The sequence below is a fragment of the Pholcus phalangioides genome, unplaced genomic scaffold (assembly GCF_987345545.1).
Source record: "Pholcus phalangioides strain wild (caught in Gottingen) unplaced genomic scaffold, Ppha-v1.0 ptg000003l_1, whole genome shotgun sequence".
NCBI lineage: Eukaryota > Metazoa > Arthropoda > Arachnida > Araneae > Pholcidae > Pholcus > Pholcus phalangioides.
Window position 1 is genome coordinate 22,527,341 of NW_028301596.1, and position 27,275 is coordinate 22,554,615.

At 39.9% G+C, this 27,275-nt stretch overlaps 1 protein-coding gene across 1 annotated transcript in view; it reads right to left on the reverse strand.

Moving 5' to 3' along the window:
* The window catches only part of LOC149088307 (uncharacterized), an 85,899-nt gene that overhangs the window by 57,375 nt on the left and 1,249 nt on the right, over positions 1-27,275 (reverse strand). The window contains exon 2 of the mRNA XM_089246730.1: positions 7,899-8,022. Coding sequence (XP_089102856.1) covers positions 7,899-8,022 — 124 coding nt within the window. The remainder of the gene's footprint in view (positions 1-7,898; positions 8,023-27,275) is intronic.

Sequence of the window (27,275 nt, forward strand, 5' to 3'; positions counted from 1 at the left end):
TTTCTTTATAGAGCACAGTTTCAATAAGATTAGTATGGTGCTTATGGTAATGCGATTGAAATTTAATTTTCACGTTATCTCAAAAACTAGAGCCAATCTGATAAAATCGGTGCCATATTCGGAATCAGTAGCCCCCCAGTATATCCTAAAATCACTGAAATATATTTGATAGCAAAATTAATGTTGAGCAGTGCTATTGATGATGAAGCTCAGAACGGCGCTGAACAACAATTATTGTTATTCAGCGTCTCTGTAACATTTTATCGATTGTAAATCCCTTCTGTTTACCCTTCTGTTACTCTTTCCCCATCAATAGAAAAAAAAAAAAAATTCAAGATGGTGCGAAAAAAGCAACAAAAAATGTAAAACTGGTGAAAATTTACTAGAGGAGAAAAAAAAACATACCTCAGGAGCACCAGAAAAAAACGCGTGCGAACGGTATCTCAGACGTGTTGCCGCGTTGATTCTGGAAATTATTAGCCGGACCCCCTAGTTTTGAGGTGGATATCCGTGCGATAACATTGATTTTAAATTTTTATTCATATCTTGTTGAAGGTGAAAATTTAAGTTTATGTCCCCTTATTCCCTTTCAATATTCAACTACATCAATTCATATAGGTTAGGTTTAAAAAAAAATTCATAATAGCTCGTAAATTACATTGAAATAATTCCGCAACAATTGAGACAGGCTGGTAGATAACTTGAACTTCGAGAAAGAATAAATAAAATAAATAAAAATTCGGAATATTTTGCACCCATCAATGGAAAAAAAATCTACTTCATTTTTGAATTTCTTTAATTTATATTTTGTTCTTTCAATCTTTCATGAACTGCTGAGGAAGTCGCCATGTTGGTTGCCTTGGCTACCGTTTGTATGTCCCTCAAGGAAAGATGGAAATATCACGTGATCCAAAAAGCCTCATCCAAAAAGCTCAAGAGTTCTTAACCAGGGATTCACGGGATCAGGGCCGTAAATCAGCTGGGGCGACCGGGGCACTACCCCCGGGGGCCCCAAGCCGAACGGGGGGGGGGGAAGCATCACAAAAAAATACACACTTATGTCGCAAACTTTTCAAAAAGGATACCCCCCAGTGCCCCCGAAAGGGTACGATACCGCCTTGCACGGTTGTCCTTACAGAGATTTCAGGATCCATGAGCTCTCTCTCTACTTTCTCAGCAAACAGTTAACTCATTGTTTTTATATTGCTTTATAACCGGTAATTCTTGATCTTTTTAAGCTGCGACCCGAAATCAACAAGACAATCAGCTTTTCCACCCACGGGACTGTTTGTTCTTCGAAGTTAGTGAAACCAGTGATGTAATAAGTACATTTTAAGCAGGACTGTGAGTGGATTCATACGACACTTCTCGGGAGCCCGGAGAATTAATTTTGGATCATGACTAAGGATCCCGGGCTGTAAATGGAGATGGGTCGAGAGAGACCAAAGGAAACAGCGCGAGTGGCAGGTAAAAAGGTACAAGAGGTAAACGTTAAATCACATTTCGGCGGGATTGGTTGCTCGTCTGCTGCTGTCATTCAAAATCGTTAGCAGTGTGTGTGTGTGTGTGTGGATGACGTTCTCTTACTTTCTGCGCAATGGGATTAGCCTTGTGTGAATACAGACGGCTGCACGTGACTTGATCCTCTTGTAATCGCTTCCAGCGGATGACCAGCACGTCATTTTTTGACTCGCTTGAACCGTCTGTGCCCTTCACCAAAGGAGAAGCACCCTTTAAAATGTCAGTCTAACACATTCTGTAGCTGGTGAAATCAGGGCCGCAACTAAGGGGAAAGCATGCGGGTCTGGTGCCATATCAGGGGTGGGGGGTGCAAATTTCAATCTTCAACACTGAATGGGGAAGCCAAAATTCGAACTTGCCTCGGCGGATCAAGCACCTATTTGCAGTGAGAACCCGCGAGATATTTCAGAGGGTAAGATTACACAGACAGAGGGCTGTGATTTGCAATCGGTGTGCCAAGATATCATTCTGATATACACCCAATATTGTTTTTAATGCGGGTAGGAAAAAAGGCTGATTGCATTATAAAGAGAGAAGCAGACAAGTGCAAAAAAAAAAAACCTCTCTTTCTCTCTCTATTGGCTTTTCACTGCATCACGTCCAACCGGTTTACGAATTATTGCACAGAACCAGATTCTCGCAACACAATTACGTAATAAATCATTAGAAAGACGCCGCCAGAAGTTTTATATCACATTATAAAATCGGTCGCCACAAGGCAACAACAAACTCCTCCTCCTGCCATCAGAGAGCAATCATTACACAAAAAATCATTCTCTGCATCGAGAATACCAAGTACATAACTCATGTTTTCATCTTTTGCGTTTAAATGGAGGGCTGAGAGGCTAACGATATTAGCTTCGGCACCCGTCCATGAGGCTCGTGTTGCGGGAACATTAATTAATTGTTGCAATGAATTGACTATTAGCTTCTAAAAAAATTTAAGAATTGTTACATACAGTAACATCTAGCAAATGATAGTGCTGCTGAATTCGCACCTCCAATTTCGTTTTAATTAATCTCACAACTGCTCGATTGGGTTGAGATCGCGACCCACAACAATCGTGTCATGCCAGAATCTTCACACTACCACAGTGTAACAGTTGCACCTTTATATGACACGCAGGACCAGATTTCCGCATGAACATATGGTGGCTCATTAACCAGAGATCTTACAGGGATCTTTAAGAATCAAAAATAATAGGAGTAGTCGCAGGGTTCCCCTAATTATTTTCTTTCTTTAAAACCGAGCACAACTCTGGCCTATCGCCATCGGCAATTTACTCCCGAATGAGTTGGGCAGGAAAAGTGCGCTTGTGTACCTAACAGTTTGAGTGCATATCTAGTGTGTGTTGTGCGTGAATTTTTTCCAACTGCTGCCATCTACTATTCAAACTATGAGCGTAGTGTAATGATGGAATATTTATATCGTTTATAGGTCTGTTGCTCTTTGTGTCGAAACTTTTTAATGGATAGATCGAGGGAACCACAAAACACCAACTTCAGCCGACCATCGACTGTGCCGTCAGTGAGGTTCGAACCCGGGTCCTCGCGATACAAGTCCATCACTATTACCACACGAGCACACAGCTCCCCCCCCCCCCCAAATCACTGCTTTGAACAGGACCTCAACAGTCCCGTATACATGTACTAATATTGCGGTAGCATTGGGAGTTAAAGTACCCGCTTGACGACTTTTTTTTTCCTTCGTAAGTGTGTGCCCATAATGCGTCCGTATTTCCGATTCTGGAAACACTCGTCATCTCCGATTGGTTAAAAACCCGACTTTCAAGCTGAGAAAAGTTGAAATTCGGGTTTTTAACCAATCGGAGACGACGCGGGTTTCCAGAATCTGAAATACTGACGCGCTATGTTCACTGCGCCATGTGCAACTTGGAAACGCTGATTGGTTAAGAGCCTGAAATTAAGGTTTTTTTAATCAATCAGCGTTTTCACGCTGCACGCGCTGTAGAAACCTATTCCTAGGAAAACCCGGCTTTAAGGTGCATATACACTAGTGCGTCGATTTTGCAACACACGACCCCCTTGTGGGTACACAAACTTCCTTTGTGTTCGTTGAAACAACCGATTCCAAGTGGGTCCAGTTAAAATAGCTCAAGAAGCATTCACAACACCGTACAAATTACTGAACAACCAATTGCAATGCTTTCAATGCATGATCCGCTCGCTAATGTATACGCGTCTTCAGGAAAGAAATGGAGAGCAGTCATTAGTGAAAATTCTTGGAGCAGATCTTAAATCCGCTTTTTCTATTTCCCATGTAAACGGGGCTTACGTGTCAAAATTGGACCCTGATGACACGGTTAGAGTATTGGCAAAGGCGATCGCCAGTTATGTAATACTGCCACGTGATTGTCTGTATATAATAATCTCATATTTATATAATAGTCTCATATAATAATACTTATATAACTTATATAACTCTTATATAATAGTCTCATATATATATATATATATATATGAGTAGTGAGATAAAAATGGGATAAATACAGTTATTATGCATAATCGCCGACTATTTTGGTAAGTTTGATACATTTCCCTAAACTTGTCACTTTTACCTGCGACTATGCATAACAACCAAACATCGTTGGTAAACAGCATTAATCGTGCTAAATTCATCGCATTTGCCGGTTATTATGCGTAATAGCCATTTCGTTTTGGTAAATATGATGAATCGATGATAAGATTCATTATTTTCATGACTAATTCTGAGCCAAAGTCTGAACTGGATATAATGAACTCTGATTTAACAATTTTTTTGGCAAATATCCGAAATACTGTAACTCGTAACTAACTCCTGTTTGACGAATTTTACGATTCCGATATAATTAACTCTAATTTGACAAATTTTACGATAGTACCAAGATATAAAGAACTCTCATTTAATAAATTATTTGATTTAACCAATTGTTACAAGTTTTTGTGCATACACAATAAGACCATAATACAACTAACTCCTAGTTAACGAATTCTGTGACCCGACCCCTTAAAGCGAGTTCCTATTTGACGTATTCCACCATCGGACTTCAACTCCTATTTACTAACTTTCACGATGGTACCCCCAATATAATTGCCATTTAACAAATTCATCGATTTTTACGAGCTCGATTTAACACAAGAGAGAGATTCTCAAACTTTTTCCACCCGCTGCGCCTTCACCCCTAATCAAGGCTTTCACGAGGTTCCCAAGAGCAATTTACACAAAGAATCTCTTCCGAAAACCGTTGTTGTGTCGCGGCTCCGGCGAGCCCCTGACAAATGTTGAAGGCGCACCGCTTCGGAACCCCCGATTTGCACAAGGATAGGATTCGGAAAAAACTCGTTAAATTCATAAAATGGGAGTTCATTATATCGAGGTCCGATTATATTTTATCAAACACACTACCGAGACTCTCAATCGGGGTTTTTTTTTTCATATTCATCGAATTCACCAATTACACTAGGATATCATGCATAATCAGCCGGTATAAAAGCGATATATTTTTTAAGTATTTATATAATTTATCAACGACGCTTGGATATTATGCATAATCGCCGCAGTAGAAGTGTGTAAATTTGTCAAACTTAACCGAGTTGATTGGTGGATAATATAACCAATTTACCGTAAAGTACGTATAAATCGAAAAAGAAGTCTTACTTGTTTGGAAATTCCGCAGCACGACAACAAGGGCATGACGCACACCAACGAGACAAGACAATATTCGATCGCTACACATCCAAGAAGCGGAATGAGCTTGGCTCAAAGAAACGGCACGTGCGAGGCACGTTGCCGCGTGGCAGCTGCAACCAAGGGATCCATCTATTCCAATCCCGCCCTTACTAGTTCAGCCTTCCCCCCATCTTCAAATATATATGTACAGTAATAGCTGTCGCGATTGAACACCTGGCGCCGAGCACGAACTTACTACCACCTGTCGCGAGATCAAATTAAAAACAATCTTACGAATAATACCGGGTGCCTCGTAAACACCGAAACGGGACCACTTTTTATGCGCGCGAAGCAAATACGTACGTCATCACAAATAGATCTTTTCCTATATTGAATGCAAAGGAAAAATTCCTGTTACGCTTCCTCCTCCTCTGATTCGATTCTGGGACTCACATTAATAAGTATTTAAAAAAAAAGGAAAGTCATTCCAAAAGCTCAGTTTTTCTTCGAAACCAACCTTTAAAGGCGAAAAACCCTCAATCGACAATAAGATTTCTTTTTTATTTCGGCATGAGAAGAAATGATTGGATCCGCGTATAACGATGGCGTGCGCTACAATTTTGTCTGGGGGAAGAAACTAAAAAAGTACGCCTTTTTTCTCGGCCTTCGCGCTCGACTGCGAAGGCAATAAAATAGTACGACCGATAAATAGGAAGAAAAGAAAATTACGGAAAACTTATTTGTGTCTTATATACACAAGACTTCCTTTCCCCCATTTTATTCTTAAGGGAGAAGGGTTTATCAGCGGCTCTCAAACTTTTGTCATTCGTGGTTCCCTTGTGGCTCATCTGCGGCCAGGGGAGCAGCCGGGTCTGGTCACGACCACCTAAATTGCACATATAGGTTATCTAGGTGGTCGTGGTCTGGTGCCCCGGACGCTGGACCAGAAAGGGCACCAAATTCTCCCTTTAACTGCTTCTTTTACATGGGAAGGGGCGCCAAAATTTCGATTTGTCCGGGTAAAAAAGTAAAGCATCTTATCTCTTTAGAGTGGTAGCCACGTTCTGGTTTGGTGGTGACAAAGTATCTAATTGCGGCCCTGTCTGCGGCTCCCCAGAATGATTTAATAGAAAGTTTTTCCTTTATAAAAGAGCCACTTCAAAGCATAAATAGGCACACAAATCGATATCTGTAGCTCGCCGCAACCTCCTTGACGAAGGTCGGCGACGCCCCCAGGACCCGTGACGCACAATTTGAGAAACACTGCCATAGAGAACAACGTTAATGAACCTTACTTATAACATCGATAAAGAGCAACCGACTCGGATATAACGACTACTTTTCCGTCGCTTTTGTTTCCGTTCCAATGGCGTTTTCCTAAGAAATTCCCAAGATCAAAGCTGATCACATCCAGGGAATGTTTGTTTGTTGTTCTATTTATATCTGAAGTTGGAAAAACAGAAGATTTATAACGTGTTTGAAGCTCAGACTTGCTCATTGACGAAACCTCTGCGCAAAATATTTCAGTATTTTCCCCTTCCTTACTATTTTTTACAAAAATGTCCCGTTTTTTAAACAAAGCTTGTTTTAATTTCCAATCTATACTAGAATCACAAAATTATTTGCATAATTTGTGAATTGTGTAATAATGAATATGACTAAATGTTTGTGCCTCACATATTTGACAAGTTTAATTTTTTCCCCCCGTAAAATACATTTTAGCCAGAATTGCAGCAGCGTTTTTTGTTGTTGTTGTTTTTTTCCCGGCAAAGGATGCATTTTCTGGCCATAAACAATATCTGGTAATTTTATCGTCATTTTGCAACATGTTTGGCGAGAATCGGTGATGTCCCGTATTGGTTATTCCAATTTCTCTTACTTTTCTCGATCAAATTGGTCGTCCTAAACATGAAGAAATAATAACTTCATAAAAAGTATTTGATTGTCTCTGATTTTTTTTTCATTTTTCCTCCTAAAAAGCTCTTGAAAACGTCAACTTCGCTTGTAACGACATCTCGGTTATAACGACAAAATTTCGTGGAATCTTCGATGTCGTTATAACTGAATGTGACTGTATACTATAAAGCGCAGAGGTATATAATCGCATGAGAAATTCTGATATTTTTCAATCAATCCATGGATTGTGCGCAGGAAAATGCGGTGAATATTATCATCGTTGTTTTTTTTTTTAATTATGAAACTGTGATTTTAGAAATTAAGTCGTTTTATAACTTTCTGATGAATAGAAAAGTTGTGACTGTAGTCAGTTCTGAACATGTGAACGTGGTTCTCTCCGACTTTTGTCACCCATGGCTCCCTCGACCCAGTCAACGTTTCACCGCACGAGTGGCATGGTGGTAAGATGTTCGTCTACCATCGTGAAGGTTGTCGTCAGGGTCCCGGGTTCGAACCCAAGAGAGGATATAGATAAGATATTTTCCCTAGCGAACTCGAGGCGACCACCGATAGACAGCGCCTTCACTTTCAACCCATCTCACTAATGGGAGTAAATTGCAATATAGCGATATGGCCAGAGTTGGTGTTTGGTTCAGTAGTAGTCAACGTTTCACCGCGGTTCTCAAGAATAGTCAAACAAAAGATCGCTATTAATATCAGCAGCTCACAGCGAAGCCCCTAACAAAGGTTGGTGACGCACACTTAAGGAACCAATTCTGTATGGCAATTAGAAGTGCAAAACGGGACTCACTGATTTCAGCAGTTCCAGTTCACCGAGCCAAGTGTTCAGCAGCCTTTCTGGGTCTTCCTCGTCATCTTCGGGCGTTGAGTTGGCGAGCACTTTACCGTCACTGCACAGACTCACCGAGGACAACCTTTACGAAGATTTAAAAAATAAAAGTTTATGCATGTACGAAAGAAGAAACCTTTAAGAAATTGTTTACGCAAAATCAAATAATACGTCTCTGTCAGTAAGAAGACAAGGTATATATGCTTTTTTATCCCCAATGAACCCTCGACACATAATCAGTTAATGGGAAGCTAATAAGGTATAATTAACGAATTAGCTTCCTAGAAACAACTACATAAAAGGGCTAAAGAAAGGGAAAACCCGTGTCTTGTACGAAATGTTTTACATCTGCAACCGGCGTATGTTTCGTTCGTTTTATAACAGCCTGTAAAAAATTGTATTTCATATTTTCTTTCTTTTCCATACGTACGATTTGTACGACTCACCTCGGAAGTCCCTCTGAATCAAGTTTGGGTCGGGACTCGTAGCACGAAAATCCCTGGCTGTAAGTGGATTTGTACGAACCATCTCGGAAAAGCTCCTGCGAATCAATAGGTTTAGAACCACTGCTTTAGGCGACCTGTACTTACAGTTTAAAAGTTCACAAAAGTTGAAGGAGTCGGTATATTTTTGAATGTTGGTTTGCCAAAAAGCTATTCTCACACGATGGAGGGTTTTTTGCAGAAAAAAAATAGTTGAACTTTTGGTCGATAAAGGGCGCTGCACAAAGCAAATCTCTGGAAATATACAAATCAGGGGCAATATATTATACAGGGTGTTTCAAAAAGAATCACCCGATTTGAAATGTGTATATTACGAAAAATATTGATCACATAGACACTTAAAATTAATTTTATATTACATGGCTAATCGTAAAGTTTTTTACAAACCAAATTAAAGGTGCCTTGGGATGCACGGCGTATGTTTATACGTTAGTCGAATTCGTCGATTTTGCGAGCATGTTTGCATCCACTGCGAGTGGATTTCTGTGGACTACGCGCGAAACTCTGTCGAATGCGCTCCACATTTTCGTCTGACATGCGGGGACGGCCGAGGGAACCCGTGTCTCGGAATTGTTCATACCATCACCTAATGCTAAGAAGTTCAATAACAGGGTATTGTCGACGAAAAGCACGATGAACAGTTGTTACGGACTCGTACTTCGCGAAACTGCTTAGAACACAAAACAATTTCTGCTGTGCAGTCTTCATCTTGACAAACTCTGAAGTGGTGGCCGAAGGAAGAGCGTTAGCGCTACCTGTCGGCAACTGCGTGAAACTCGAGGTTTTCCTCTTTCTACTCATACATTATTCGATGAAAACGGATTAAAAGCTGAATAGTTAAGACTTTAAATCGGACGATTCTTGTTTTGAAACACCCTGTATAATATTAATTACTAGTATTTTCTTTTGTGATACGCTTTTATATTGGGTTGCCTTATTTTGGCGATAATCGACATCCATATTTTTATGGGCATCTTTTTTTCAGCCTCCTCGTTGGCATTTTGCCTGTTGTGGCTTTTGTATTTGTATAAGTCAGAGTCTCCTATAAAATGCAGGGTGTACAATTAACAGCTCATTTCTGAATTTTCCCGTTACTGGAGCTTTATAAGGTTTTCATTGATATATAAAGCACAATTTGAGAAGCTGTCTTACCTCAGTCACACAAATCGCCGGATTAACCTTTACGAACGTTTCGGACAAAGCAAAGATTGAAAGAATGTTCAAGTCCAATCACCCTGGACTTTCTTCCATGCAGCACCCTCTATCAACAAACATTTGACAGATCAAAAAAGAATCCCCCTTCGTGAAAAGAGGATTTTTTTCCGCAAACCGCATAGAAATGTACCGATTTCTTAGATTTTATGAATTTCTAAATTATTTATGGAACACCCTGTATTTTGAAAAATAATTGATGCGAAGAGGAAATCGTATAATAACGACAGCTACATGTTAAAAGCTTCAAAATCAGGAATGCGATTCCCCTTTAAAAAATTTTCGAACTTGAAAACCATTTTAATTAGTTGGCAAGAGAAACTGCATGTGATCGCGTCTCTCCGAAGGAAGGTAAAAGGGTCGTATCCGTCAAAAACCACAACAAACGTGTCCGTCTCTTCCTTTTTTCCCCACCCGTTCCCCAAACGTTACAGGTACATCATTCAAAGGAAAAACAAATCCCGAGAATTCTATTCCTTCGTTTTTTCATTTCAATTTGAATGAAAGTGTCTGCGGTTTTTCTTTTTTGTGTTGTCGTAGAAAAAAAGGTCACGGCGGGTGACTCGAAACGGACTTTCGCTCGATATCGATTTTGCTTCTTCTGAAAGAAACACGTTCCGCGCGTCTCCGAAAGGCCAAAAAGTCGGATTGAAACGCGATGGGAGGTCACAGACAGTGATCCAGCAGTTACACTAGATACGCTTTGACTTAAGCTGGCAATCAGCTGGATGATGAACAATCAATCCCGATGTTTTTGTTGGCTACTAAACCGCGCACGTACCTCGTCCATATTCCTCTGTGGAATTTCTAACGAACTGGTACATGTTTGGATGTGCATGTCCGTGTTGTGAACCTAACGTGAAGCTTGTTTCGGTGTAATGCTTGTTATAGTTTTGCCATCTACCACATATTTTTCGAACTATGAGTGAAGTGTACTGTTTGAATATTTTATCGTTGTAGGCCTGTTGCTCTCTGCGGCGGGACTTTTTAATGGGGAAATAGGAGTGCATTCGCACCTCGAAGTTGGGAACCACAGAAAACCAACTTGAGCCGATCACCTGTTTTGGTTGGCTGTATTTTGATGTGGAACCTAGGCAAATAAGCGGCGAAACCAGAGGTTTAGAACATTTGAGGAACCCTTATTGAGAATTCATGAACAATCTCAGCATGAACCTCCCCCCCCCCACCTTCCCAACTACAGGACAGACCAATTTTTCACATACTATCCGGATATTGGGAGGAGCGAACGAACGCCCCACCTCCTCCGCCTTAAGTAATGCAAAGTGATGTTAATTCCCTCCACCCCCTCCCCACTTAGCTGAAAGTGCTACAGCCTACAGGCGTGGATCCAGGCAGTGCAGTCTTAACGCTAGGGCCTGCCCGGGGACTCCTGTTGGTAGGAAGCCTGTAGATCTAGTACTACGATTTTCGAGAGTAAATGCATGCCAATTGGAAGTCAAGAACTTTCAGCCAGGTGGAGGCCACAGAATATCACTTTTCCCGGTGCCCTTGATGCTATTAAGACGGCCCTGGATTCAGAGCGATACTTCGGCAGGGGCGACTTATTGCGCACATTCCTTTGATCGTTGATCGTTCCGTATTTTGCGCAGCAGTAATTCTTCTCATATTATTCGGCTCTTGGGAGAGGCGATCGGCTTCATCGTCTCCTGTGAATGTGCGCTTGCCAACCTGTATAAAAAAATAGTGCCCGCTAATGACTTTTCGCGTTTGTGGTCAAACATCCAGCAGGGTTTCAACCTTAACCTTTTAAGCGGTTAAAGGGTTAGCTTCAGGGGAATTGCTGCTTAAAGGGTTGTTGCTGTGAACATTAATAACCTTTCAAGAACGAAACACCACACGTTTATCTTAACCACGTAATCCAATCTGATGAAACTTGCTTTCAAAAAATGCAAATAAATCATGACACCACTGTTGAATTCTCTAATTTCGCACAGACACGGAAATTTCTCCCGAAAAAAAAGCGAAATGTTAAGAAAAATGATTAAAAGCTCCATAAAAGCTTCTTTATTTTAGCATTGACAAACCCAGATGTTTTGTAAAGTTGATTTCTCGATGGAAAATTTTTTCCTGTACCCCTTAGTTTGCACCTGCTGAAAATCAGAAAAAAGCCTATTTCATTAAAAAAGATATGGTATTTTACAGGGGCGTAGTTTCGCCCCTGTAAAGCCACGACTTATTTTAAAGCCACGAGCGTCATTCTTATTTTATTCGTATTACCAGAACACCCGAATTTTGTTTACTTTCCCATTTTTGTCACGTTCTCGAGAAGTTATTCAAAAATAAAAACCTCTCCATAACAGCGTCGAAGAGCTATGCTATTGTTGTTGTTGTTATTATTATTATTATTGTTGGAGTATAATTCCTGCTTGACGGTACGAATCCCGTAATTCCGGTTTCTGGTCTTTTTAACGCCAATTTACTTCAATATCAAATGGAAAAAATAATAAAGAATCCACTAGAAAAGAGTTGAGAAACTGCCGTAAAAATTTATGTTTTTTCACGAAAGCTCTGTGACTTGTGTAACCGTTCGTTGTTTCATCGCAGGTACGTGTGGTGCAATGAAAATCCACGGTTCACTAGTTCACGCTCATGCGTAAAAAATACATATAAAATATTACATCGGTTACTTTACTATTTTTCAAGTTTCCATATCATTGAGGAATTTCATAAAATTGGGAGAAGTCGATCAAGAAACGTATCAATATGATTGCTTTCCCTATTTGGAATGAATAATCGGAAATGCGTCTTCCATCCCTCACGAAATCGGCTCTTATTGACGAATGCCATTTTCATTTTTAGGCTTCGATAAACTAGATGATTGATGTATAGAATTCCCATTTTTGAATATATTAAATAAGTAAATAATATGTATTTCAATATGGTTGAGTGGTATATCACTCAATCAGTGATTATATCACCAATATAATCAGATATGGTTTGAAGTCGTTGCGGTGAAATCAACTGCCACGGACCGGCATAAACGGGAGAAATGATACGCGAACCGGCGAAAAAATATATTAAGAGAAAATTTCTCTCTTCTCCCCTAACCTTCTGCACAAATATTTCATATTTATAGGACCCTGTTGTCACCTATTGAATAAAAACAAAATTACCCGTCATAATTCTTAAAATAAAAATGGTTGTTGGTTTTAAACCGAAGTGCAGCATGGAAATTAACAATATGTGGCATAAAACTATAAATATTTTACTTTCATGCTGCATACCGGTGTAAATTTTATGCGCCAAAAATACCAGTTACTACGCTTTTGGTGTTTACGAAAAATAACTTAGCAACAGAAATTCACAGTAACCGGTGTTTTGGCGCATAATATATGTAACCGGTATGCATCATAAAAGTGAAATATATGTAGTTTTACTTTACCCCGTGTTGTTCATTTTTATACTGCACATCGGTTTAAAACCAACAATCGTTTCACTTTAAAAATTGTGACGGATAATTTCGTTTTTATTCAAAGGGTGGCAGCAGAGAGTCTTGTAAACATGTAATATTTATACAGAAGGTTAAGAAATTTTAATCCTATTTTTTTTTCGCAGGTTCGTAAATTATTTCTACCGTTTATACCGGTCCGCGGTCTTGTTCCCTCAGTTTCAACGGTCTGCAAGCAGAAAAAGGCTGAAGAACCCGTACAAGACCCAGGATTTATGGTCACTAGATAATTTTAGCCATTGCCTTACAATTCGGAACTATAAATGCCCTCTGAAAATTTTTTTTCATGATATCCAGGTTTTTGATAGAGATAGATAGGTTCTTTCTCAGCCCAATATATCAAGGAAACAGATATTTTTGGATTTTATGCCTAGGTGGATTCCGAAAGAAAAGTGAACTGGTCTCCGGGACTCGAGCCCGGCCCCTCTCCCCCCGCATACCAAAAGCCGTCTGTCTTTACCTCTGCCGTCCCATTCGGGGGGGGGGAGCATTTGCAATATCGCAACAATATACAGGGTGTGCCATAAATTCATAAATAGTTAGAAAATTGAAGGAATAATTGGTGTTGAGGTTTTTGCAAAAAAGAGTCTTATAAGATGCAAGTTGCAGGATCAACTGCTGAATTTCTGAGTTTTCACGTTACTGGCGCTTTACCACTACGCTATAGAAGCCGATAGAATGTTTCTTCCTCAGAGCGTTACGCTGAACGGTTCCGTACGATGGACGGTGGTAGTAGCAATTACATCAGCTAATGGTCGTAGATGACAAAAAGCGCACTCATTCAGAATGAGAGAGAGGGTGGATTCGAGTCACCCGTAGAGGCCAAAGCGAATTTTTCTTACCAAACATTTCTACCAGTGTTATCCAAAAATGTAATTTTGACTTTTTACGGGGCATTTTTGTAAAAGAGGGGTATTTTTTTTTATTACCCAATGTGAGAAATAATTCAAGTAAAAAAAAAGTACTTGAAATTGAAAGGGGTATTTTCCCTCAATGAAATTTGGAGGGATGAAAATGAAGTTTGATGCGTGAATCACGCATTTAGAGGCGTATTGAACACTGATCTCCACATAACAGCCAGTCTTCTCCGTATATCTTATCAACAAGTGGAAAAGACATCTTTCTCTACATATATGGCGCCATCTGCTGGTAGCCTTGATGTAATTTCTGTGGTTTTCCAGCTTCAAAGCGTGAATGGGAGCCAGTCGTCCATTTGAACCTTTGCCAGGGAACAGGCAGACCTACAGAACGATACTGACATAACATAAAAGTTCAGGCATTTCCGTCTTTACTTCACAAAATGGAAAACAGATGGCAGCATGAACAAGGAACAAGCGCAACTCGACAACATAAATACACGTTAGGACCATACATACACATAACACACATTCCGTTATGTACCGAATCGTTATTATTTCCGCAGAGGAACGTGTACGAAGTACGTGCATGGCTAAGTAGTAGCCTTGATGTCATTTGCGAGCCATTAACTGATTGCTGTCACGGTACCGTTCAGCATATATATGCGCTCCAAGGATGAAATATTGTATCTGTTTCTATAGCATAGTGGTAGCGAAATGCGAAAAGACGTCGGTTCGAATCCCACATAAAGAAAGAGAGAGATGAATTTTTCTTCCAAAAAATCAACATCTCTGCAAAAACAAGAGTCCGTTTTCTGCATATCTTGTACACAGAGTGAACTCGGCATTATACAGTTGTGAGCACCAAAAGGGAAAAGATTAACGAGCGGCATTCGACAGAACGGGATGCGAAAAGTTCTAATGTCCACGAAACACGAAGAAGCGTTTCACATCAATCGGAAATTAAAGGTCTCTCTCGTTCTTTACGCTTATATTATCGAGTGGCCACACCGCACGTTGAATAAGGCGTGCAATCCTGAACACATTAACGGCACGCAAATGTGGGTTATTCAGAAGATAGGAAGTGGGCGAGGAAAAAAATAGAAACAACATTTTTGGGAAAAGTGTAAGAAAAAAGGCATTACCATACACTGTATTATACGGATAAAGCGGTAGAACACTAACGTTTTGCACACAAATATGGATTTGGTTCCCGAATAGGCACGACGCGCCGACGCGTTAATATATATATTTTGTACGGAAAATACGCTGAGTCATATCGGAACAGATCGATCGGAATGAAGACAATGGGCGTGGAAATGATCTGAGCCGGTTTTTACGTGGTTGTTAACGTCAATTCCTCTTTGTTTCGCCATCGGAAAAACGATGAGGCAAAACGTGATGGTCATCGGCCAACAGCGAAAAACAAAGCTGCTGTTATTTCTACGTATAAAAAATTGGTCTTCTTTCGTATCTAAATTAGTTCTTTTATTTCAAGCATTTGAATTTTCAACTCTTCCGATAGGTGGATGATTATTATTTGAGACATCCGTTATGTTTATGCACCAACCTTTTCAGGCATCTGTAATTTTAACTTCAAAATATATAAGACAGATGGAAGCACCTGTATAGACGAAGTAAAAATAACTCTGACAACATAATTACGTTAGAACCACACACACACACACACCACGTTGGAAGGGATATGACATTTTACTGGCGAACCGTTGATCCTAGAGGCGTACTTCCAGTTAGAAAAAGTATCCAAATAACGTGTAGTACTCAGATAAGTCATTCGTGTTGCAAGGAGCTGTATAATTATTATTATTACAGCTGTTTAAAAAAATTCACTTTTTATCCATTTTCCCTTTATGCTTCAAAAGTTGTTGCCCTGCCTCTCCTGTTGCAAAAAAAAAAAAAAAAAATATCAACGTTTTTAAGTGCAATATTTACTGAGATATTCGAATTCGATAAACGGAAGAAATTAAAAAAAAAAAACAGCTCTAAATGCGGAAAATCGTTTTACTCGCATTTAACGTTCCCCCCCCCCCCAACTTTCCTCCGTTTTTCGAATATCTCAATGAATATTGCACTTAGAAACGTGGATTTTTTGGCATCAGGAGAGACAGGGAAACAACTTTCTAATTTGGTTTTGGAGCACAAAAGGAAAATGTATAAAAAGTTAATTTTTTTTATCTCAATAACTATACAACCCCTTCAAACATGAATGACATATCTGAGTAACACAAGTTATTTGGATACTTTTCTAATTGGAAGTATATCTATGGATCAACGGTTCTCCAGTAAAATGTCATACCTTCTGTTTGCTACTCACAATGTATATTATTTCAATTTTTAGCCCTGGGCACATCCCCACTTGCCCACGCGAAAATCAAGCCATGGTTACACGTTAAACATCATCCCCCACTTGCCAGAAGCATGTGAATGTGCATATTCCCCTCCCCCTTTTGAGCTGCTTGTGGATACGTTATTTTGCTATCTAAGTTTTGCTAGAAACGCAAATGTGTATCCCTATTGAAACACACGTCGCAAAACATTTTAGAAAAATAACTTCCATAGAGTAACAAGGGAGTAGAGCACGCATTGAAACGTCATTTCCCCCGCGTTTGTTGTTTTTTTCCAAGGACACTGCACATTCGTACTTCTGGCATGAACATGAGGACGACACATGAAAAGTTTTCCTCGAAAAAAACCCAAAAAAGTGAGCCAAGCAAACTTGGGTATTTTTCAACTGAAAAAAATGTAATATATATATATATATATAAGGACTTCTGGCCTTCACACCAAATCAGTTTCTTGGCTCATTAACAGCGGCGAGAGAAAAATGCGCTTCAGTTGACTTTAATGGCGTGTGAATATTTTTCTTTGTTTTAGAAGGAATGAATTTTATTTTCAGGTAGAAACTGCAGAACAGACTACAAGGTTCAAAAAGTTTCGAGACTTATTTTATTACGTAAGGGTGAGAACATAGTGCATCCGTATTGCTGATTCTGGAAACCCGCGTCGTCTCCGATTGGTTAAAAACCCGAATTTCAAGCTAAGAAAAGTTAAAATTCGGGTTTTTTAACCAATCGGAGACGACGCGGGTTTTCAGAATCAGAAATACGGACGCACTATGTTCACACCCTAAGAATGAGTGCAGATACAACCTGTGTTTCCTTCGAAGTGACTACCCTGTGGTGATTATACATTTCCGCCATTGTTCATGCAAAGATGCACTGTAAAGCCGCATTTACAGTGCCTTTGTAGCTGTCACTGCACTTCATCAGAAACTGAGAATCGATGCCCCTTAAGCAAAGTCTTTATTCGAGGAAAAAGCGCATGAGGGCAAGATCAGGGATATAAGCTGGTTGCAGGAGAATCGGAATGTAGTGTTTTGGTAGATAATCGGACACCAGGAGGGACATGTGAGCCCGCGCATTGTCGTGATGGAACACCCACGACTTGACCTTCTAAAGATCTGATCACTTACGCCTCACCAAATCATGTATACGTTTAAGAACTCACAGGTCCCTCCTGGTGTCTGATTGCCTGTCAAAACATCATATTTCGATACTTCTACAACCAACTTGATGACATGTGACTTTTTTCTCGGATAAAGAAAAGGGGCAACGAATCTCAGGTTCCGAAGAAGTGCAACGACGAGGGCACTAAAGGATGTGGCAAAAAAAAGGCTTGTGATCCGCATTTGCATCTCTGTATGAACAATTGTAAAAATGCATAATTGCACTGGGCAGTTGCTTCGAAGGTAGCACAAAAAATAAACAGGTTCTATCTGTATATATTCATTCTTCTGTAATAAAATAAGTCCTCGAAGTAGTATACTATTTATATGCAATGGTCTTTAATAGCTACTACTACTACTACTAAACCACACATGCACCTCGTCCATATTCCTCTGCGGAACTTCTAACGAATTGGTACATGTTGGGATGTGCATGTCCGTGTTGTGAACCTAACGTGAAGCTTTTTTCGGTGTAATGCTTGTTATAGTGTTGCCATCTACCACATATTTTTCGAACTATGAGTGAAGTGTAATGATTGAAGATTTTACTGTTGTAGGCCTGTTGCTCTCTGTGGCGAGACTTTTTAACGGGCTTGCTTGCTAACAAGACTGCATTCGCACTCGAAGTTGGGAACCACAGAAAACCAACTTGAGCCGACCACCATTTTGGTAACGGTGGGGTTTGACCCGGGCCCTCGCGATGAGAGTCCGTCACTATGACCACTTGACCATCACAGTGGCGGTTTTTAACAGCTGGCTGATGCGAAGACATATTTAGGAAAAAGAGAAAAGTCTACTGTGCTGAGATAGAATATCACGCCCTTGATTGGCGGTGGTGGTCTAGATCAATGCCCTAGTAGGGCGTTGACCTAGAAACATGGGCGGAGATATGAGGGGCGTGGGGGGTATTGCCCCCCCCCCCCGCATCAACGGTGAAATCGACTGATCTAATGCATAGCCTATATGTATAGATGAATTGACATCATCATCATCGTGTCCTCCCCCCCAGACTTCCAAGTCTATCGCCGCCTATGCCTAGAAAGTCGTGGGTTCGATTCCTCGCAAGGGCAGATGAATTTTCTCTCTTTCCTAAATATATAGCTTCGCATCAGGCAACTGTTAAAAACCTTCGTAGGGATAGCGGAGAGTGACATCGTCCTCGGATATTTACATACATGCGTAAATCTTAGTGTGATAAAAGAAAACGAATAATTAGAGAGACAGAAACAGAAAATTCGAACCGATCCCTGGACGATCGAAGAAGTACGTTTTGTCTTTCCGACAGTCGATCGAGGTCAAACGCGTACGAAAGCAGTAAATTTCGAGGCCTAAAACAAAAGAACCGAGTGCGTTTCGCATGCACGCTGTCGGAACAAGAGCCGCCTGCGAAACACACTCGCGCTTTTTTTTTTGTTTTTGATGATATAGGACATCACCGGATTTTCGAAATAAAAACGCACCTGCTACCGCCAGCTCTTTCATATAAATGTCGACATCGACGGGTTGGCTTCACTTATATGTACGACGTCGTCTTTGTGAATGGCGACGCAATAAATTATAATGAAGGGGAGAAAGACAATAATAATTTTTTCTCCCGTATATTGCAACGAAGAAATCGTGGAGTTACAAATTTGTGTGAGGAGATGTCCGCTCTGCTTCCATAGGGGTTCCTAACGTTTCATACTCCAAGTACCCCCTAGAAATAAGTAGGAGGCTTATGCAATCTTTCGAATTTTTTAAATTTCTTCTTAACTTTACTCCCCTTTTGTTAAACCATTGAAGATTGTTTTTCACGTAGCTCTGAATGGCTGGTCGAGTGCTCCCTCCCTCCCCCTCCTTTAGGGGTGCGCGTACTACAGATTGGGTGCTATAACACACTTGTCGGGACAAATAGACAGAGGTCGGTGGCGCCGCCACGCCGGGCCGCAAAATGGAAGTAAAACACGTTATACCAAGGGTGTTAAACTCGCGGCCCGCGACGTCTCAACAACATCCAAAAGATATTGTTTTTTATTTTCAAATTAAAAAGAAAGACACTTTTTAATAACGAGATTTATTATCTCAAAAAACGGCAGTGAGAGCCGCTGCATGTATGAAATAAGCTACATATAACGACGGTTAAGGAATGGATCATATAAAAGCCGCAGAAATGTTTTTATATCGAGATGTATTTCGGTCGAAAAAATAACGGAGCAGGTAATAATTTGCACGTGACCAGTTGAAAGAAATACCCTCAAATGTACAGTGTTTTTCAATAGCGCTCAACAAAATTCGCGCACTCAAGACGCGGCTCAAATCGACTGTTTCTTCGGGCTTCCATTATGAACATGGTTGGCAAAAATTTAAATTTTGCTTCAAGACTTCACAGAAAATTTTTATTTTATTAATATAAAAATGTATTCGGAGATTCTTAAACTGTAATCTTTCCACTGCATTTATTAGCCGGCCGTTCGCTACAAAGTGTTGGAAATAAGCTGCAGCGCGTTCTCATCCCGTGACAAACACTGAAATTCATCGAGTCCTTCAAGCACCTCCACTTCCAACAATTCCTTACAGATTTGTAGAATGAATTCGAGAGGCAACATCACATTACACAGACATACAAAACTAAGTTTTTGTTCTAGATAAGGAACATTTTTTTCGAACACCGCTCATTCCAATGTCTTGAAACTTTGCCTCTCCCAACACTATGGTGTTATACACGTCGACACGAGCTTTTAGGATTTTAATTGTTGCTTGTTTTTTTTATCGAATTTTAACTCCAAACAACAACATGCAATTTTTTCAAAAATCACCAAAATGTAGCCAAATTTTGTGCCATAAAAGTTTTTCAAATAATTTTAATGAAAAATCGTCGTGTCGAAGTATGTAACACCACAGTCTTTCTAGAGCCACACAAAGTTTCAAGACATTGGAAGGAGCGGTGTTCGAAAAAAATGTTCCTTATCTAGAACAAAAAACTTAGTTTTGAGAAAAAAACATTTTAGTGAAAAACATTAGCATGCGCAATGCTTGCCAGCAGTTTGTATTAAAATATTTTAAAGATATTTTTAGTACAGGTAAAACAAAAACTTGAACACAGTTAGACGCAGGAAAAATTTCATAGTATTTGAAAATTGAAAAATTCGCAAAAGTGTATTTTGAAGAATTTGCGTGCACCCCAACCCCCTTCATAAATTTTGATTACCAAGTAACACATTTTTATTATTAGTCAACAGATTTTTCAATAATTAATTTTTAGTAATTTTCGGCTCTATTTGAAAGCTAATTTTCAATCAAATGGCCCAGACAGCCATTGAGTTTGACACCCCCTCTGCATTGTACTGTACTTTGACTCAAACTCTTTTTTGCTATGCACTGACCTAATTAGGACCGTAACTATGCAAAACTCCGTAGTATGCATAGATGTGCTTTGTTAGCCAGAGCAAGCAGGGATTCCGACTTGTTGCTCCCATCCTCCCGTATAATATATTGTATATATTAACCCACTAGCCTCCTCCCTCCAATTTCAAGGCGGGAATGCGAGCCGATCAAAAAATTCTCTCTGTAGCTAGCAGGCAGACCTTCAACACAATACTTACATAACAGGGGAAAAAAAAAGTCTGTTTTTTGCCCTTTTCACTTCAAAGTATGGAAGACAGATGGCAGCACCAACATTCTACGAAACACGCAGAGCTTTGATAACATAAATACGTTAGGGACACGCATATGTTCAGAACATATGTTCCGGCTTGTAGGCCACCAGTTCGTTTGAAATTCCCCAAAGGGATATTTATGTATACGAAGTGTATGTACGGTTAAGTAGCAGCATTAGTGCTCCTCTCCTATTTGTGTCTCTGGGTTTGAATAATTATAGCTACCCAACCAGGAATGCTAATCTACATGGGAAACAAGTCTACAAATTCTGTAGTTATATCATATCAAATTTTGCATCTTATCCCCATTTAATAAATGCACAAATATCCTAGAGCAGGGTTCCCACCCACCTGCAAAGTCAGGGAAAGTAAAGCAAGTGAAAAATGATCAGAGAAAGTCCGGGAAAATATAAAATACTCCGCAAAAGTCAGAACAAATATTCGAAAGTCAGAGAAAAGTTCTGTGGAGGGCAAAAAAAACTGAAACTCGGAAAAACCAAAAAAATTCGAAATTTGGAAGGTTAAAGATTTTAAATTATGTACTATATTATATACATTTCTTACTTCCGAAGTTTTGGTCTGGGAAAGTGAGGGATGGTTTTTGAGTTTTGCTCAGAGAAAGTCAGGGAAATTCTTGAGTTTTGGTCGGGGGGAAAAATGATCAAGCAGATTTTGTTGGGAACCGTGTAGTGGGGGCCTCTGATCTATTTTTTGGTACATATATAGCCCCGAAAAATGCCTCCGCCTGCGATCAGATATGTAAATAATACAATTGTGGCTGCGTCATCTGTATTCACGTGGAAAAAACGTGTTTCTGACTTTTATCTACGATCTTATTTGACGTATGAGTAAGTTTACATTCATTATATATATAATTATCCTAGATAAATGCTAAGCGTTAATTCACCCTTCAAAATAGAAAAGTAAATAAACTCTTTCTCTGTTTTTTTCCGGCCAAGAACAAAACTAAGAGGGTGTTTTCGTAATTTAATATCAGCTTCGTCGTGTTTTAATTCGGTTTAAGCTCACGACTGCCCGAAAATATCTCATGTTATGGATTAGCAGATTTCTGAGCTGTGCGGCGGTTGAGTGGTTTAATAAGGACGCATGCGGTGAATGTGGAAATGACGTAACGGAATGTAAGAATTAATAGGTTTTGAAATATAGGAAAAGAATCGCTTCCCCAGGCCCTAATCAGTGCGTTTTTTTGGCAGAAACCCGAAAGTAGAAATACGTATAATATGATGAGATATTCTTGAGGCAAACGCGGATACGGGGGTGGAGGAATGATGCGGGGGAGGGGTGTGACCGCCCCTTCCAAGAGTGGAATAATATGGGGTAAATTTGTCTGTCCTCTAATACGGGATGATCACAATACGGCACCTCACAACCTCCGACACATCATCCAGAATCCGCTTGCCTCCAATCCATTCGCAGCCAAAGACATCTGCCTCGATTTTATTTGCAGCTGTGATGTCTGGCTCGTTCTATTCGCCGCGGAAGGTTTCTGCCTTGGCTCAGACACGAATCCGGAGGAGGTGGGTGATGATAGGAACGACGCTATTCAGCACCTCCTAGAGATAGAAGGTCTGTACTGTTTGCCATAAACGTCATTCAGACTGCCTAGCAAGTTTGCCGCATTTTGAAACACAGCATCTCATCTCGTTTCTTCTTATTTTGCCGTGGAATCTTCTCGATTGGCTCACAAATACCGCATAGTGATTGTATGTGGGGCATAGAAATCACCAATTCTGAGCTCGATCATTTCTTTTGCTCACAACGATGATACCGGCACGAGCAGGGAATTTTTCTTCCCTGAATATATTTTGAGGGGAAATGGACTACTGTTGACGTCACAAGCAGACTGCAGAGGCCTTGTATCTCTAGGAGGTGCTGCGCTATTCCCAAGAGCCGAATAGTGGGAAAATTTGTCTGTTCCGTAAAATACGGGATGATTCAACGAATCTACCCGATTCGCCTGTCTCGAGCCTAAAAGCGGAAATTTTTTTTTTTTCCCTTACGGAATCACCCACAAATTCTGAACTACATGTCATTCCGTCATGTATCATAGAATCTCATTCCAGTCTATAGATATATTTATTGCAAAAACATTTTCTGCTCAGTGATCTCTGCCAGAAATAATTTAATCTCAGTTACGAAACATATTCTTGTAGAAACGATAAGTGAAAGCGTGTTTGTTACCCAATACCCAGCTATAGAAGAATATAGAAACATATACGTAATCGGCATTAACTAATCAAAACGCGGAGAGACGTAATGCTGGAAGAAAAAGGGGGGGAGGCTTTTTTCGTCTTGAATTTTTATGTACAGGAATAAGAGTAGAATTCTGAATGGAAGACGAGCTCCCCTCCAGCGTTATTCACACGGGCCATCCGTAAATTACTTCCGCCAAAGTGGCTTCTTTTTCTCATTAGACGTTTTTGAGCCACTGGTCATCACTCGCCCTCCCCTGCACGGGTCAATGGGCATCGCAAAAGAGATACGGAGGAAAACAAAAGCCAAGATCACGGCACAGACGGGGTCTCCTCGGTTGAATAATATCACATAATAATAATAATGGGAACGCTAATAACACTCGCCTCGATCTGGTACAACCGCACACGCACATTCATATTGCAGTTGGTTCTAACGCAAGTATGGTTTTTTTAGGAATATGTGTGCTTGGCAGTTTAGTAAAGGATGGAAAAAACAGAAGAAAAAAATAAAACTGGGATGAGATGTTTTGTTTTTCCCTGTAAAGAGTCTTTCAAGTTGTTTTTTAATTTGACGAATAGATTTTCGTTACATCGATTCTAAAACTGTTTTTCAATTTAGTTAACAAGTTCCATTTTTTTAAAATAAAAAAAATCCACTAGAAGGGTACTCCTACCCACTTCTCGCCAGAGGCGAATTTATGGTTTTGCCCCGCCCTTCACCCATTCTAGTCCAATTTTCTCGAACGCTCTTCCTCGAGTTTTCCGCCTTGTTTGTTATAACCTGCCCCCCCCCCCCCCCATACTGTGTCTCTAAGTCACTCTTTTGGTCATTCATATGCTTGTGTACTTTTTTCGTCAGTCACTCTTGAAACTACTTGCGCACTCTTTTGGTCTCAGTCCTATGCTCCCACACAGTAGGTCACTCACATGCTTGCATGCTCCCTAGCTAACTCTTTTTTGTCGCTCACTGCCCTGGTTCTACGCTTTCTAGGTCACTTTTTTGGTCATTCGCATGCTTGCACTCGCGCTCTCCAGGTAACTCTTTTGGTCATTCACATACTAGCATACTCTTTTAGGCCCAAACTTAAAATTATGCATTGAAAAAACTTAAAATCTTTCAATTTAAAAAATCAAATTAAATTTTTTTTGTTTTCAGTCGATGTTATTTTTTAAATTAAATTAATTACTTTTCAATTGATTAATTTATTTTAATTTTTTAATCAACTTAAAAAACGTAAATTATATTTTGTTTTGCGTACTCATATCAACACAAACACCAAAAACACAACTGGGAAATCGCTCGAAAAAGGTGGTCGCAAAAAAAATTTAGATTAAAATATAAAAAATGATGGGAATGTGTGATCAAATATATATAAAGAAATTATAAAAATCCTTGCAAAGAAATTACATGCATATATTCCTCTCTCTTTTTTCAAATTAATGCAAGATATGAAAGTACAGAACAATCTTCATTCAATCACTCTAATCATACTACACACTTCCCGTGAGCAGTATTGCATATCACGTATGCACTACTGCTACTCAATCGTACATGAACTTCCACAACATTTCTCTACAGAATTTCTAACAAATTGGTGCATGCCAGAAAGTTCTCTCTTATATTATGCATGAACATAACGTATCTACGATGTCATAGTTATGCGTGGTTTGTATTCGAGAAATTTTGCCATCTATTTTCCATATTAAAAGTAAAACTGGCAGATGCCCGAAGTTTCGTGTTATACAAATACCAAGTTGAAACCTGCCTGCTCTCTGCGGGGAAACGTTTCAGACGAAATACCAGTTAGCATTCGTACCTCGAAATTCGAAAAAAAAAAACTCACTCCAATCAACCACTACTGCGCCGCTGGTAGGGTTCAAACCTAGATCATCGCAATACGAATCCATCACGATCGCACGGCAGCTATCAAATACTACAAGATTGCTGAAGCACAAGTAAAGGGTGCCACAAATCCAAAAATGTGGGAACCACTGCTTAGGAATTTCAAAGAAATTTGTGTGTGCCGGAAATTGTCGTATGCGTCCTCCATAATGTATTTAAGTATGTCTCAGGCATATTAGGTGTTTGAAATGATACTGTCCATCTTCCGAATCGAAGTGAAAGAAATAAAAAAAAATCGATTGAAATAATTTTTATGTTAGCTGGTCTAAACCGGCTTCCACTTGGGAAATTGTTTAACGAGGAGTTTTTTGCAAGAAACATGGTGTCAGTCTGCAAATGGCGCATACATAAAAATTGATTTCTCTCTCTCTCATTAGGAGAATAGACGGCAATGTTAGCAAAATTTTGATTGGGAGAACAAAACGCTCACCCTGCCCCTCCGGCTACGCCACTGACTACAGGTCTTCAAAAGACCTTTAGAGTCCCTTTCAAAAATTTCCAACAATGAAATTTCATAAGGACCGAGTGTGTGTGTTAGCAACTCTCGCTATTTTTCTTATACATTAGTTAGACGTTTAACGTCCTTACGAAAATTCCTCTGAAAAATGTTCACGAGAAGCATGTGCGGTTAAGTAGAGACAGCAGAAGCCCACAAAACATCCGGCATTGATCGCACATCTCCAGTATAGGGTTGGCCCAAACCACTGGCTTTTTGCTAAAAAGTGGGCTTTTGCTTAAATTCATTTGTTAGCATGTAAAATCCCACTCTTACATTATTTTATCATTAGCAAAATAACTTTACCTTTTAAACCTAAGTTATTTTTTTAAACAAAAATTAATGTTATATAGCTGAAAGCAATTTCTTTGCATAGGAGATTGAATTGTTATCCTAACATGTACAAAGTACAGGTCCACCTACAAAGAGTTTTTGCTAAGAATCATTTGTCAGCCCCAAATCTCACTTACACAGTCTTTAGCAAATCAACTTACATATCTTTCTAACTTTAAGGTTTTTTTATTTTATGTATTAACTTTTTCAAATAGAACTATTATATACCAGCTGAATACAATTTCTTTGCATGGGGAAATAGAATGTTATATAACGAAATAATTTGGTGGCCGCTGTGGTGGTCGAGTGGTTATAGTGACGGACTCGCGATGCGAGGATCCGGGTTCGAACCCCACAGTGGTGGTCGGCTGAAGTTGGTTTTCTGTGGTTCCCAACTTCAAGGCGCAAATGCGAGCCGATCTCCCCGTTAAAAAGTCTCGCCACAGAGAGAAACAGTCCTACAACGATAAATCATTCAATCGTAACACTTCACTCATAGTTAGAAAAACTGGTGGCAGATGGCAGCACTACACATAACAAGCATTACAGAGAAACAAAAAACGTCACGTCAGGTTTCACTACACGTACACGCACGTTCCCGCATGTACCGATTCGTTGGGGGTTCCGCGGGGGAGGGGGTGCATGTGTGGTGTAGCAGTAGTAGGTAGGGGCTCGGGGATCCATGATGTTCTTAAGTCAGCCACCTCGTTGGGCAATTTGCCTGTTGTGGTGTTGTATTTGTATTTGAAATACAGGCTCACCTACAGACAAGGGCGTAGCGAGGGGGAGGACTTTGGGGTCTGGTTCCCCTTCCCCCGAAATGTGAGGAAAATGACCGAAAAGATGGCCAAATCTACTGTTCTGTCACTTTGGTCCCCCCGAACGAAATTTCGGGCTACGCCCCTGCCTACAGAAACGAACTGGGTTTTTGTTAGAAAGTGGATCTTGCTGAAAATGACTTGTTAACCCACCAATCCCACTTAATTATAGTCTTCAGCAAAATGACAAAACCTTTTTAGCCCCCCTCCCCTTAGTGAAATAATAATGTATTAATAGTGAAAATCTCCTACATGAGGCTATTCGCATAATAATCATCCCATTACTATCATTCTACAAGTCTGTCTTCTTTCACTTACACATTCAGTCGATCCCGCTTATAACGTTTCCACTCTTGGAACATTTTCCTGC